A 14,029-nucleotide genomic window follows, 5' to 3' on the forward strand; every position below is an offset into this window, starting at 1 on the left:
GGAGAGGTGAGAGGGGGAGGGGAGAGGAGAGAGGGGGGGCTAGAGGTGAGAGGGGAGAAGGGAGAGGTGAGAGAGGGGGAAGGGAGAGGAGAGAGAGGGGAAAGGGAGAGGAGAGAGAGGGGGAAGGGAGAGGTAAGAGGGGGAAGGGAGAGGTAAGAGGGGGAAGGGAGAGGAGAGGGGGGAGGGGAGAGGTGAGAGGGGGAGGGGAGAGGAGAGAGGGGGGGCTAGAGGTGAGAGGGGAGAAGGGAGAGGTGAGAGAGGGGGAAGGGAGAGGAGAGAGAGGGGAAAGGGAGAGGAGAGAGAGGGGGAAGGGAGAGGTAAGAGGGGGAAGGGAGAGGTAAGAGGGGGAAGGGAGAGGTAAGAGGGGGAAGGGAGAGGTAAGAGGGGGAGGGGAGAGGTGAGAGGGTATCAGCTGTGGAGAACAAGCTGAGAAGTTGGTAATAATCACAGAATCACAGATTAAGGTTTATAAAATATACAAAACTTTATTGATGATTAAAAAATCTCAATGGGGTAAATCTATAGAGAATAACACCTTTCAATAATTAGGTAATAATATTGGTAGCCCAATAATTAATCGGGATAATCGCGTCCCTTTGGGTGATGATCCATGACATGAAATCCTCCAGGGAATAATACATGATCCTCATATACAATATATCAGACATGAAATATAATCAGAACAATCGATGGATAAATCCATTTAGATGATATAATAAAAATTGCAGCAAGTTGTCAGTGAAAGGCGAAGCAGCTGAATGGATCTCTAGGCATTTAATACGCTTTTTTTTTCGTTTCTCGGTCCAGCCTCCAGGGACACAACATAAATACTTATTTTCTAACAGATTTTTGTTTTTTGATTATATGTAATTTCCTTATTATGTTATAGGCCTTAGTATTTGGCCAATTTGTTGTTTTGCTACTCTATATTTTTTTTTCTTCCTTTCCTTCTTCCCGCCCTTCCCGTTTCTCCCTTCTCCCTCTCTGTTCCTCTTCTCCCATTTTAAGCCATGTTGGCTTTTAATGGTGATGCATGGGATGGTTTAATGGATAAAGTTCAACAATCACAAAAAACAAGTGAACTGCCCGAAAAAGATTTGGATCAAGCTTTTCTACGCTTACAACGTATGTTGGAGCGAAAATCTAGAATCTTCTGGCATAGAAGGTTCTTCTTAAAATATATTGAAAATAAAATTGTCCCATGGGGACTGAGGATTCAGATATTTCCCAATCTGAAAAAAATTGATGACATAGTCAAGCTAAAATGGGAAGAGAACCTCCAATCTTGTTCATTTCAAATGACATCACTACTCTGTATTCAATATGAGCATGAGCTTTCTTTGTTGGACTTGTCCATTACACAATGGTATGATGATATTGCTTCCGGTGCTTCTACACCCAAATTCAAGAAAAGAGAACAGGAACTCCTTAAGCATGTAGAAAAATACACTTTAGATATAATTCGATCTAAAAAGAACATATTCACATGAGACAACAATGCACATGTAAATGGTTTTGCCTATAAGTGGACCTCTAACAGACAAAATAAATTGTTTAAAACTTCACGCCAACAAAACACCACAAATGTTGATGATGTGTCCAATTTATCTCCATCTTCTTCTCTTTCATCTAGTCAATCTACTGTTTATCGTGATCTGTCGGATGATAGACTCCCTAAGAAGGACAATTCTTTGGAAACACTTCACCATCAACTCGGCACTCTGGTATCACATCGCTCACAACCGATTGTTCCCAAACAGACTTATTCACGCTCCACTACTATGTTTCATCACCCTACACCCTCTTTTTCTCGTGGGTCTCTTCCCACTCAGCACAATACTGCTAGCACTGCTATCACCACTTCTACCACTTCCGCACCGGGTACCGCTACGGTAAGTCATTTAGATAACATTATTATTTCACCCTCAGGCACCCCCCTAGCGGCTGACCTCCGTCTAGCCCCTATTTTTTTAGGGAAGGAATCACCACAACCCATCATGTAAAAACAGATTCTACCACCATTTCTGATACCCTTTCTGATTCAGAATTATCTATAACTAATCTGTCTTCTCATGTCCTTACTGAATCTGAAACTGAAGTGCTTAAACTAGGTCTCATTTTTTCCCGGATTTAGACACAGATAAATTTCACCTTATAAAAGATGTACATTTGTTTGCTCGTAGACTTTTATCTAAAACCATCTTTGACAAACCCAATACTCAATCGGCCGCATCTGTGCCGCTGGCAGATATTAAATACAACATTGTGGAACAACAAGCCTTGGAGGATCTGATGGGACTCTGGCAGGAGGGACATGACATATGTGACGACCAGTGTGCCCACTGGGTTTGTCTATCGTTAGCATGACTTTCCCCCTCCCCAGACCTTCAGACCTAAATCTACCCTGTTTCCTTATTTAAATTCAAACCCTAACATATGGACCTTCACACAACAAGTGTGTAGAGTCATCAAAAATTTCACTTTTACTTCTATGCAATTCTCTAATCTAACCCTGCAGAAAAAAAAGGCACTCAAATCTTTAAAAACAAATTCCAATTTAATAATCAAACCAGCTGATAATGGCGGTAATCTTGTTCTTATGGATACCTCTCAATATATCACTGTGTCTAAATATCCTGAAAAATCAAGATTGATATCGACCGATCTCGATTACTCTCATTGAAAATTTCAGTAACAAATATCGTTTAATTATTTTTAAGGCCTACCAGACTGGCACTATTGATAAGAACACTCTGAGTTTTCTTAACACTAAAGACCCAAAAAATCCCTACTTTTTGTGCCCTCCCAAAAGTGCATGAGTCTATGATGGAACCCCCTGGACGCCCGATAATATCGGGTTGTTCCAGTCTTACTGAAAATGTGAGCTCATTGATTGACAATTATCTTCAGCCTCATGTGACTTCCCTTTTTTCTTATGTTAAAGACACTATAGACTTCTTAAGCATTATTGACGGTATTTTTTTTTGCCACAGAACTCTTGGTTGGTTGCTATCGACATTGAATGTCTGTACAACTCAATCCCCCATGACAGGGGTGTTGGGGTGGTAAGAACATATTTAAATGAAAGAGGCTCCAAATTTTCACACTACAATGACTTTATCATTGAACTACTGGATTATATCTTGAAACATAACGTGTTTCAGTTCAACCAGACCCACTACCTCCAGGTGCGGGGGGTTGCGATGGGGACCAAATTTGCCCCATCGTATGCCAACCTGTACCTGGGGAGTGGGAAAAAAATATATTTTCACGTGAAGATTTAACCCCTTATCTGGACAAGATCAGTGCCTGGCACAGTTATATTGACGATATCCTGATCTTTTGGACAGGAACAGAAAGTGAACTGAAAGTATTCTTTAATTTAATCTCTAATAATGATTTCAACCTCAAATTTACTTTACAGTACAGTCAAACAGTGATCAATTTTTTTGGATCTCCAGTTACAGATAAAATCCAGATGGCAGTCTCGACTCCTCTTTATTTAGAAAGCCCACAGCTGGTAACACCATTGTCTATGCTAAAAGTTCTTATCCTGCTCCATTATTGTGCAGTATACCACACAGTCAGTATCTGCCAAGAAAAATTGTAGTAAAAATTCAGATTTTCAGACAGCAGCCAATGACCTTTATGATAGACTACGAACTCGTGGATACAGTCATGACTGTTTGAAAAGAGCATACAATCGTGTGAAAATTAAGGACAGAAATGCCCTAGTCTTTTCGTCCAAACCTCCTAAAAAAATTGACACAGTCCGAGTAGTAACTCAGTACTCCAACCAACACGACAAATTTAGAAAAATTCTTGGCCAATTCTGGCTGCTTTTACAGGCTGATCCCATTGTGACTAAATATATGAGTGATTATCCAGAAATTACCTTCAAAGGGGCTCCCTCGCTTAGGGACAAATTAGTGCGCAGTCACTTTTCTTGTTCAGATCCTATGGTCAATTTTTTAAAAACTGGTACATTTTCATGTGGACATTGCGATGTCTGTCATTATATTTACAATACTCCTAAAATCAAAGTATCCAATGGTAATTGGCACTCCTTTAGATCATATGTAACTTGTCAAACTCCGGGTGTTGTCTACCTGGCCTACTGCTCCTGCGGGGGCTTCTATGTGGGTAAAACCAAAAGACCCTTTTTTAAACGGATAAGGGATCATATAAAACCCATCTTAAACAAAAAGATGACTACAACTATCAGTAGACATGTCGGTTTAAATCATGCTTTTGACTCTAATTTTGTTCGTTTTTTTGCTCTTGAACACGTTCCCTTTGACTCAAGAGGGGGCAGTGTGGATAAAACACTGCTCCAGCTTTGAGGCACGTTGGATTTTTACCCTTAAGGCCACTATTTTTCCTGGATTTAATGAAAATCTGAGCTATCGATCGTTTTTATGATCATATTCAAACTGGCCCATGTTCCTTTGATATCCGTGCACACTTGAGATGTGTCTAATTAGTACAGTTGTTGGGAGTGGAGTGCACGGGTTGGGGTTTAATTCCCCTTGTTTTTTTTGTTCTTCTTCCCTTCTCTTCCCTTTTTTTACATTGTATACTTTAGCCATATAATTTCGTCATGTGACTTATTCATGAATAAGTCACATGACGAAACATGTCGGGGGCGTGGCTATCTGGCAACTATTGATTGAACCTACTCTGCAAACAAGGCGAAAGTGTGTGTGCCTCTGACACGAGGAATAGGACTGGAGGGAGAGTGTCAATGGGAGTCTGGCTGTAGGGTACCATACAGCAGGAGGAGGGGTGAGAGATTTCACTGACACTGTTACTGCAACCAGTTTCTACTATAACCACCAATGCCTTAAGAGTGAAGTTTTGCTGATGTGAAGTATTGCAGTGATTTTGGAGTGCTTGTTACAAGTTTTTTACATGTGAGTGCATTACTCAGTGGCTTTTAAGTGTGCTATTAAAGTTGTTTTATAGTATTACACCATGGGAAGCCTATGTTTTTCTTTTTGAGGAATTTGGGGAAATATTCCTATTGGAATCTGCAAAGAGGAATGAATACTCCCTGAATATTGTGTGCTGGACATCTGTGATCCTCAATTAATTAATTTGCAACGCTTGTTGAGCCTGGTGCGAGAGTGCTAGGCATTCCATCTGGTGAGTGCTCCATCTATAGGGGGTCACTGTTGGTGTGGTGAAGGATTTTTTATCATCTGGGGACACTCATAAGAAAGTACATAGGAGAAGGATGTGCTGATTGTTGACTCACCACTGCCTATTGGTTTTCTTTGGGACACTTGTATTTTGAGGACTTGTTTCTCTATTTTTTAGAAAATAATTGTTATTTTTGAGACACAAATAATATTTTTTCTTTCACGCTAAAAAACATATGTAAATTTTTGGGACACCTATTTGCATAGTATTTTTTGGTCACACTGTGTTTTTCAAGGGATATGGACACAATGGAATGTACTATTTAACAGTATTTATTTTTAGCATATACACTTATTGAGTGATTTAAGGTTATTTGATTTTGTGATTTATATGCTTGTATTTTTTTCTGTTTTTTACACATACATATATTTTGTTTGAGAGAAATTAAACAAAAATTGGAAAGTTCCTTCTGTATACCGCCACCAGATACGTTTGGAGGTGTCTACAGGGGGACCGACCTTATATATCTAGCGCCACAAGGTAATAGTAATTTGACACAGTGAAGGTGTGAGGTTATATTTTCCTTCTGATTGATTAAGCGATTTATACACAAGTGGCAGCTGGGGGAGGGTGGGGGCCGGCGCAGTGTTGACACACATAGGTGGCGATATTTGAGGTGTGTATATTTACTGTATTTACTATTTTTTTTTCTTGTTTGATGTTTTATTAGCCTACACACCCCCTGAAGAAGCTACCTGGTGAAACATGTCGGGATAAGTGTGTATGGACTTTCTTGGCTGTATTGGACCCTTGAGCTATCAAATAAGCCGTCAAATTGTTTTTAATTTTTGTACTTGAATAAAATTTGTATTTTTTTAATTATGACACTGTTTATTCATAATATTTGACTAAGTCATTATAGTATTCTTAGAGGCATCGTGAAAATCCCTACTCTCTTCCTTGTACTATTATAATACTTTTCTCTGGGATGTGGTACCAATAAAACATTGGGTGTTCCCTGGCCTCTGGACCAATCATAAATTTTGTTATATAGAGAATAACACCTTCCAATAATTAGGTAATAATATTGGTAGCCCAATAATCAATCGGGATAATCGCGTCCCTTTGGGTAATGATCCATGACATGAAATCCTCTGGGGAATAATACATGATCCTCATATACAATATATCAGACATGAAATGTAATCAGAACAATCGGTGGATAAATCCATTTAGATGATATAATAAAAATTGCAGCAAGTTGTCAGTGAAAGGCGAAGCAGCTGAACGGACTCGGCACAATGAAATCTTAGTAGCCATGTTGGCAGAGAGTCATGCAGAGCAGAGATGGGGGAGTTGGCAGAAGTAAAGATGAACTTCAAGAAATGGGATGACTTGGCTAAGCTTGTCATTCAGGGGGATAAAGTTCTGGTTGTTGGAAGAAAAACTCTGATATAAGGCAGCAGAGAGCCGGCTATGAGATCTCCGTCTCTCCTTGGGATTGCTGATGGATCGGGTTCTGTTCTTATACAATATAATGTAATATAATAGTATAGTAGTATAATAGTATAATATCTTATACAAGATAATGTCAGCAACATGGAGAAAGACATTGCAGAGAGAGACACTGGGAGCCGGGAATGCCGTATATGTTAGATAGAGCTGCATCACTTTATTACATCCAAGGAGAGGAGAGAATGTAGGAAAAAGAGAGAAAATGCAATAGGAGAGTGCAGGAAGAGGAGGATGGAGAGGAGTATAGAGAGTAGTATGTAGGGTGGAGGATGAAGAGGAGTATAGAGGATGGAGAGGAGTATGGAGGATGGGGAGGAGGATGGAGAGGAGTATGGAGGATGGAGAGAAGGATGGAGAGGAGTATGGAGGATGGAGAGGAGGATGAAGATGAGGAGTATGGTGGATCGAGAGGAGGAGTATGGAGGATGGAGAGCAGTATGGAGGATGGAGAGGAGAATGGAGGGGAGAATGGAGGATAGAGAGTAGTAGGACAGCAGTAAGAGGAAGATGCTGTCTCTTTGTCTGTATTAGTGATTGTTCCAGTCAGCTTCTATCAATGAGAAACTTTTTTCCCGCCATAAAATGAGTCCTAATAATGAGTGGGATCCTCATCATCATAGTAAGTATTGATAATATTGGCAAGTGTGGAATCCTACAGAGGGGAGAAGAGGGAATTCACAATGGGAGCTGACCATTATATCCATGAAGAGTAGAAGACTTTCCTTTAGAGGGTTGCAGAGAAATCCGAGGTGTCAGCGAGGACATCCTCTATACATGGAAGAGGTCCAAAAGACCCAGCACCGGGATACAATCACCAGACAAATGTTTGTCCATCTACAAGAGATAATTGTACAATTACATTGTATACATTCCATGAAATGTTTTATCAATACATATATATGTGAATGTGATGTGTATATCATTCCATTTTACACAGGGACTCGGACAGCAGAATTTATCCAAAAAATCTCTAATCCTGTTCCCAGTGCACTACATTGTGGCCTCATCATACAGGCCAGCCCCCCAGCCATTATTTATAAAATAAATAAATCTTGTAGGAAAGAACAATTTAAATGTGATTTTTTTTTTGTTTATAAATGTCAGTTTTGCTGCAGCAGGTTCTATACATGCAAAAATAACAAAGGTAAGGTGGAGTGGGATTTTGTATGTACCTTGTAACAAATATTATAATAGCCTATGAATAAAATATTAACAAGGTTATAAATAAATATAGATAAATATTTTGATCAATATAGAAGCAGAAAATTTAAGAAATGTATAAAACATTCATAATTACTTAACCGCTTGCCGACCAGCCGCCAGAGTTGTACTGGGGCAACATGGCTCGGCTGCACGAATCGCTGTTATGTTACGTTAGACGGCCACTAGGGGGCCCCGCTCAATCCCTGAGCTGATGCGAGTGCCCGGTGGTCTCTATCACCACCGGGCTCCCGCGATCGCTCAGGGCACATGGAGAACCCAGAACAGTGTGTGTAAACACACAGTTTTCGGTTCTCTGAGGGGAGAAACTGACAGATTGTCTGTTCATACAGAGTTCATACAGCGATATGTTAGTTTCCCTGGAGAGTCCAATCCCCCTTCAGTTGAACACAAACTAGGACACACATTAACCCCTTTACTGCCCCCTATTGTTAATTTAAATTGCACTGGTCGCTGTATTAATGCCAATGGTCCCAAAAATGTGTCAAAAGTGTCCGATGTGTCCGCCATAATGTCGCAGTCACAATAAAAATTGCTCATCGCCGTCATTACTAGTAAAAAATAATTATTAAAAATGCCATAAAACTATCACCTATTTTGTAGACGCTTTAAGTACAACCAACAGAAAGCTCTATTTATGGGAAAAAAAGGACGTCAATTTTGTTTAGGAGCCACATCGCACGACCGCACAATTGTTGGTTAAAGTGACGCAGTGCTGAATCGTAAAAAGTGCTCTGGTCTTTGGCCAGCCAAATGGTCCAGGGCTTAAGCAGTTAAATGACATTACAGTACAATATAGAACAGATTAAAGTTCCATTCCATTTATTTATTTGATGTTGTTGGAAGTAGACATGGTCCAATGTCATATTTCTGGATTTTCTACATATCTGTTTTTATTCCCAAAATCAGCCAGGCTTCCATGGTTTTTGAAAGGATGAAGATATTCTCACTCCCTGGAGCACAGGATGCCCCCCCCCCCCCCCAAGTTGAGTTTATAGGCAATTAAGCCTCTAACTGTGCATGACAATTCTGACTCCGATCTGTCTATGAGAATTCCCGATTAACTACTCTGCAAGTGAGCTTCAAAGAGAGCATGACTGGCAGAGATAATTGATGAGTTGAGATACAGAAGATCAAAGACCCAGATATCTATGAAGATTTGACTCTGGTCAGACCGTGGTGATTCATAGACAAACACTGCCCCCTAGTGGACAATACCCCAGGACGGTTAATAATATAACCTGTTGAGGAACGTCCCAGGGATATTCTGATTCATCCAAAATGGAATTGGGCTGGCAATGGGAGGGGTTTGGATGAGGTGTGATTGTAAAAAGGGCAACAGAGAGCAAACAGAGAGCTCTCTCTTTCAACATCTGAAGATCAGCTAAAGAGTCTTTTCTAGAGGATGTGATAAGTATATTCTTGTATTGTGTTCTGATTGTAAGCTTTGTAATATTGTAAAATATTTTAATACTTGTAGGTTAGTTTCCTAATTCTGCTGTTTAGTATATTCCTATTTTCTTGGGAAATAAATGTAACATTGCTTACTAAGCAGATGTGTTTGTTATATTATTGTGCTTATCAGACTCTTATAGACTAGCCAATGTATAGGGATAGGCAAGCTAATACATGTATGCAATTGTTATATAGGATATATTAGATTGTATATTTTTGCATAGATTACTTTGGATTTCAAACAATGTGTCAGAACCAATAAAAGAGCAGAGGGACAAATAGATCAATTAAAACCTGTGGTGCAAGGTTATATTAGTATATTGTTATTTCACCTGAGTAATGTCAATACTGCAGTTAGTCCAATGGGGAGGCAGCCTGATGTGCCCGTGGGTATGACCTCTGCATCCTCACCGGGGAAGAGAAACAGACTTCTATGTAATGGTGGTCATACGATTAATGTTAGAATGGCAAAAAAATAAAAGTGAAAGCAAAAAAGTGAAGGAACTTGTGAATATTGTAGGGTCTTACCTTACACTAACAGGGAACCCTGTGTATGATCTGAGAAGTTAAAAAATATATATGTATATATTTGTAAAAGAAGATAGGTTTAATGACTGTGGGTATAAGCCAAGTTACCCTTGGGTTTCAGTGTTAATCCCAATGGATGGCATTATAAGGGAAAACCATAGAAGGACCTACTGAACAGTAATTGGAAAAAAGGGGGGTCTATTAGATCAAATAGTGATGTCATAGTACAATTTGTCCCAGTATGGGGATTATCACCTTAGTTCCCTGTGTGTGTACGTCTCCTTCCAGTGTTTCCACATGTAATTGGACAACTGAATGGAGACCTTCATGAGTTATGGTGTATATATATATATATATATATATATGTATATATACACGTAGGGGAAGGATCCTTGAGGCTACTCACATCACCCAGATCAAGGATTCAAGTGGATTCTGTAGGATCCGGAGGGACGGGAGAGGGCTCATCTTACCATTGACATGCCAGATGAGTCTCACATCACAGCCATGGTGTGTACCTCCTCCGAATCCATCTTTCAGGAGTCCTAGATGGAGTGTGGGTGGTGGCTAAATTGCTTCCAGCTGATTGCTATCAGCAAGGGGGAGGCAGGGCTGTGCCAATGACCGGGGAGAGGATCAGGGCTGGCCTAGCTCTGGAAATTATGTAAACCAGAAAACCGGAAGCGATGTGACCCAGAAGTTGCTTAAGAATGGAGACCAAGAAGGAATGTAAATATGCGCCCAGGTATTGCCTCTGTAGGATTTAGACTTGCGCAGAAAGATTCATTTTAGTGATTCGAATCATTTGGATCAGTTCAGTGAAATGATTTGAATCACTGAATGGACTCACGACTCATTTCCTCCAAGCTAAGATTAAGAATCATAACTTCAGTCCTGTGATGCACTCAGTCAGTACAGTCAGCATATTCGATGTTAAGTAACTTTATTTTGCTGCAAGAACTATTCTATAAACTCTGCAATACAGCAAAAAAAATAAAAACAGATACCTTGAATTATACAAAAATATTGACATAACCAAAAATACAAATTATACCTCGTTCTGGCACACCAAAAACATGAAAAAATAAAGGTTAAAGGGATCCTGACCTGAACATTGAAAAACATTATTATCTGCTCCAATTTTAAGTTCAAATTTAAAAACAAGATTTTTGAAACTTTATTACTGGGAAATTGAGTCCGTCTTTCAGTTATTATTTGCTTGTGATTCCATAGAGACTCATTGTGAGATCTCTAGATGGAGTCATTCATAGATTCAGGAGTCATGCTGCTGGCTCCTACATACACAGCTCATTGTAATATACAGAATGATTGTGTGCTCTGTGATTTAGGCCAGGTTTACACAGTGCTGCGCTCAGTGCGCTGAGCGACATCTGTGCAAAACACATGCGATGTCTGCGCCATGCAAATACAGACATTCAGATTTGTACGGCTGAATTTGCATCACATTCAGCTAGCTGCTGCATAACAATGATATCTCTCTTCAAAGTGAGGACTTATATGGGCATGTGGCAGTCCGGAAGTGGTTAAAGAAGATTGTTTTAAAAAAATGTTTTTCATTGATGTCCCCCAGGGCAGTACCCGGACCCCGTACCCTCTTTATGGCCAATTACTTGCATATAAGCCTTTAAAATGTGGACTTTTGATTTTTCCAGTTCGGGTCATAGAAACTACAATGGGGTTTGCCATTCAGGTCCAAACTTTTGTGATGTTTGAAAGTTCTGCCGTGAACCAAACAAGAGGGTGTTCAGCCCATCACTAGTGACTACATGTAATACTCTGCAGTGGGATGGGTCACACATAATACGCTGCAGTGGGATGGGTGACACGTAATACACTGCAGTGGGATGGGTGACACGTAATGCTCTGCAGTGGGATGGGAATCTTCCTGGAGGGGTGACACGGAATCTTCCTGGGGGGGTGACACAGAATCTTCCTGGGGGGGTGACACAGAATCTTCCTGGGGGGGTGACACAGAATCTTCCTGGGGGGTGAGACAGAATCTTCCTGGGGGGTGAGACAGAATCTTCCTGGGGGGTGAGACAGAATCTTCTGGGGGGGTGACACACAATCTTCTGGGGGGGTGACACACAATCTTCTGGGGGGTGACACACAATGATTGGGGGTGATAGCAAAAATAAAACATTTTTTTCCAATGAAAATTGAGTCAGTAAAATGTATTGTCAGTAAACTTGACACAACAGGACAGTGTCTTGTATGAATAAAGTTTGTTCTAATGTTTGGTCCTTGTGCCGTTGTCACAGAACATCATCCAGTAGCCAATCCACATGCAGCTCTGAAATTGCGGGGGCCGCTGTCACTCAGAGAGGAGGCAGGGCAGGGGCGGGGCTCCAATCCGATGACAGTGGACGCGGAGCTGTAGTGGTGATCTGATGGGCGGTGCAGCCAGTGTGTCACCGCAGGCTTGTAGTACAATAGATGGGAGCGCGCATGCGCGGGTGCCCCCATCAGATCAGTGCTGTGAAGGGGCACCGGTCACACAACACAGGAAGTGGGCAATACTGAGCAGAAATGACGCCATTTAGAAAGGGGAAAGAAGACAAAGATTACTATTACTAGAATTCTATATTTAAGGATCAGAAAGAGAAAATAATAGCTGAGAGTTGATATGACTTTACTCTGATATCATCCATTCCAGACATTCTCTTCATATCAGGATCCGTGTATTACCTGAGAGGGGGAGGGGCTCCATCTTCTTATCTTCATCTCTCTATAAATACTTCCCAGCCTCCTTCATCCCTTCATAGAAGAATAAAATGAGAGTGTTAGAGGAGGAAATGTTGCTGTGATGATGGAAAGGGGGGAGGGGCTCATACTGGGCTCTGTAAGAAATGATGGAAAAGTGAGGGGCCCTCACCATGGCAGGGGCCACACACTCATCTCCATCCAACCACTGGGATAGCAGACTGTATGCTGGGTGTGCTGGGCTGTCATGTGTATAGGCTGAGAACACACATCTGATTGGCTCAGTTATGCTGACGCATTGGATGGACCTCGGGGATGGGGGGGATGATTTTCAGTAAAGGTAAAACCTTGTGGAAGATTGTAGGACCTGACAAAGATTATTATTGGTGGATCTGGTTTTCCCATCCCCCATCTGTAATGATAAAACTTTGGATGAGGAATAAATTCTCCATCATCTGGGAAATCTGTGACTGGCACAGGAAATCTCAATAATCTCTCTCATTATCTGTATAACTACAGAGACCTCCAATGCCTTCTACAGAAATTGTATAGAATGTTTGTCACCCGTCCTTCCATTTTCATTTCAGAGCAGCCCAGGTGTCAGAAGACCTCCCAACAATGTCCCACCTCCATCATCTCACCTCCATCATCTCACCTCCACCATCTCACCTCCCCCATCTCACCTCCCCCATCTCACCTCTACCATCTCACCTCCACCATCTCACCTCCACCATCTCACCTCCACCATCTCACCTCCACCATCTCACCTCCACCATCTCACCTCCACCATCTCATCTCCATCCAATGTTGTCTACATTTTACTATTCACATTCTAATATTTAGTATGTGTGTTTCCTCCAATATAACAGATCTTACCATCTATCCACAGAGAAGCCGGCATTCTGGAGGACCTCACAACTTCGTATCTCTTCTGACGCCAACATCTCATCATCATCATCCAATGTTATATACAGATGGATCAGAGTCCGGTTTGTGGAGATAAAGGAGCAAAGATCATCACAGCACCGTAATGTCCCTTTACAGCCCTCAATCCTGAGGAGGGAGAAGCAGGAAATAGGTGAAATGTTCTTCCAGGGGAGGGGCAGAAATAGACACATTCAATCAATAATCAGTGGGCGGGGTCTTAGAGAATGAATGTTGGGACATTTGGTTGGAATATTGGTGGGACCTCCCCTGTGAAATGGAGGTAAGTTGTCGCCCACATGAAAAGTCTTAGTGTGGAGTTACACTGTTGCGGGTACATTGCAGCGTATGATGAAGGGAGGGGGCTTTTTCAGCCCCCAAAAAGGGGGGGGGTGGGACTTTATATGAAGCACGTGACTGCAAAAAAGTAAATAGGTGATCATAAGGGAATTTTATTAACGTGATCCTAAAGCATACAAATGATAAACACAATTTACATATAATTATGCATAAAATACAA

The 14,029-nt window shown here is 41.1% G+C and overlaps 1 protein-coding gene across 2 annotated transcripts in view; it reads right to left on the minus strand.

Annotated features, from left to right (window-relative positions):
- Positions 1–459: 459 nt before the first annotated feature.
- The window catches only part of LOC143961987 (NACHT, LRR and PYD domains-containing protein 12-like), a 164,479-nt gene continuing 150,909 nt past the window's right edge, over positions 460–14,029 (minus strand). Inside the window, exons 9-11 of one of the 2 annotated variants that reach the window (XM_077471329.1) lie at positions 13,462–13,638; positions 12,571–12,639; positions 460–7,491 (exon numbers count right to left, since the gene is read on the minus strand). In XM_077471329.1, the coding sequence (XP_077327455.1) occupies positions 12,603–12,639; positions 13,462–13,638 (214 nt within the window). In that variant the 3' untranslated portion in view covers positions 460–7,491; positions 12,571–12,602. Of the gene's footprint in view, positions 7,492–10,787; positions 12,402–12,570; positions 12,640–13,461; positions 13,639–14,029 lie in introns of those variants that run through there. The other variant, XM_077471330.1, reaches the window with a different exon arrangement.

Source organism: Lithobates pipiens, unplaced genomic scaffold (assembly GCF_037356315.1).
Source record: "Lithobates pipiens isolate NorthernLeopardFrog02 unplaced genomic scaffold, aLitPip1_a1.2 Scaffold_8, whole genome shotgun sequence".
Taxonomy (NCBI): Eukaryota; Metazoa; Chordata; class Amphibia; order Anura; family Ranidae; genus Lithobates; species Lithobates pipiens.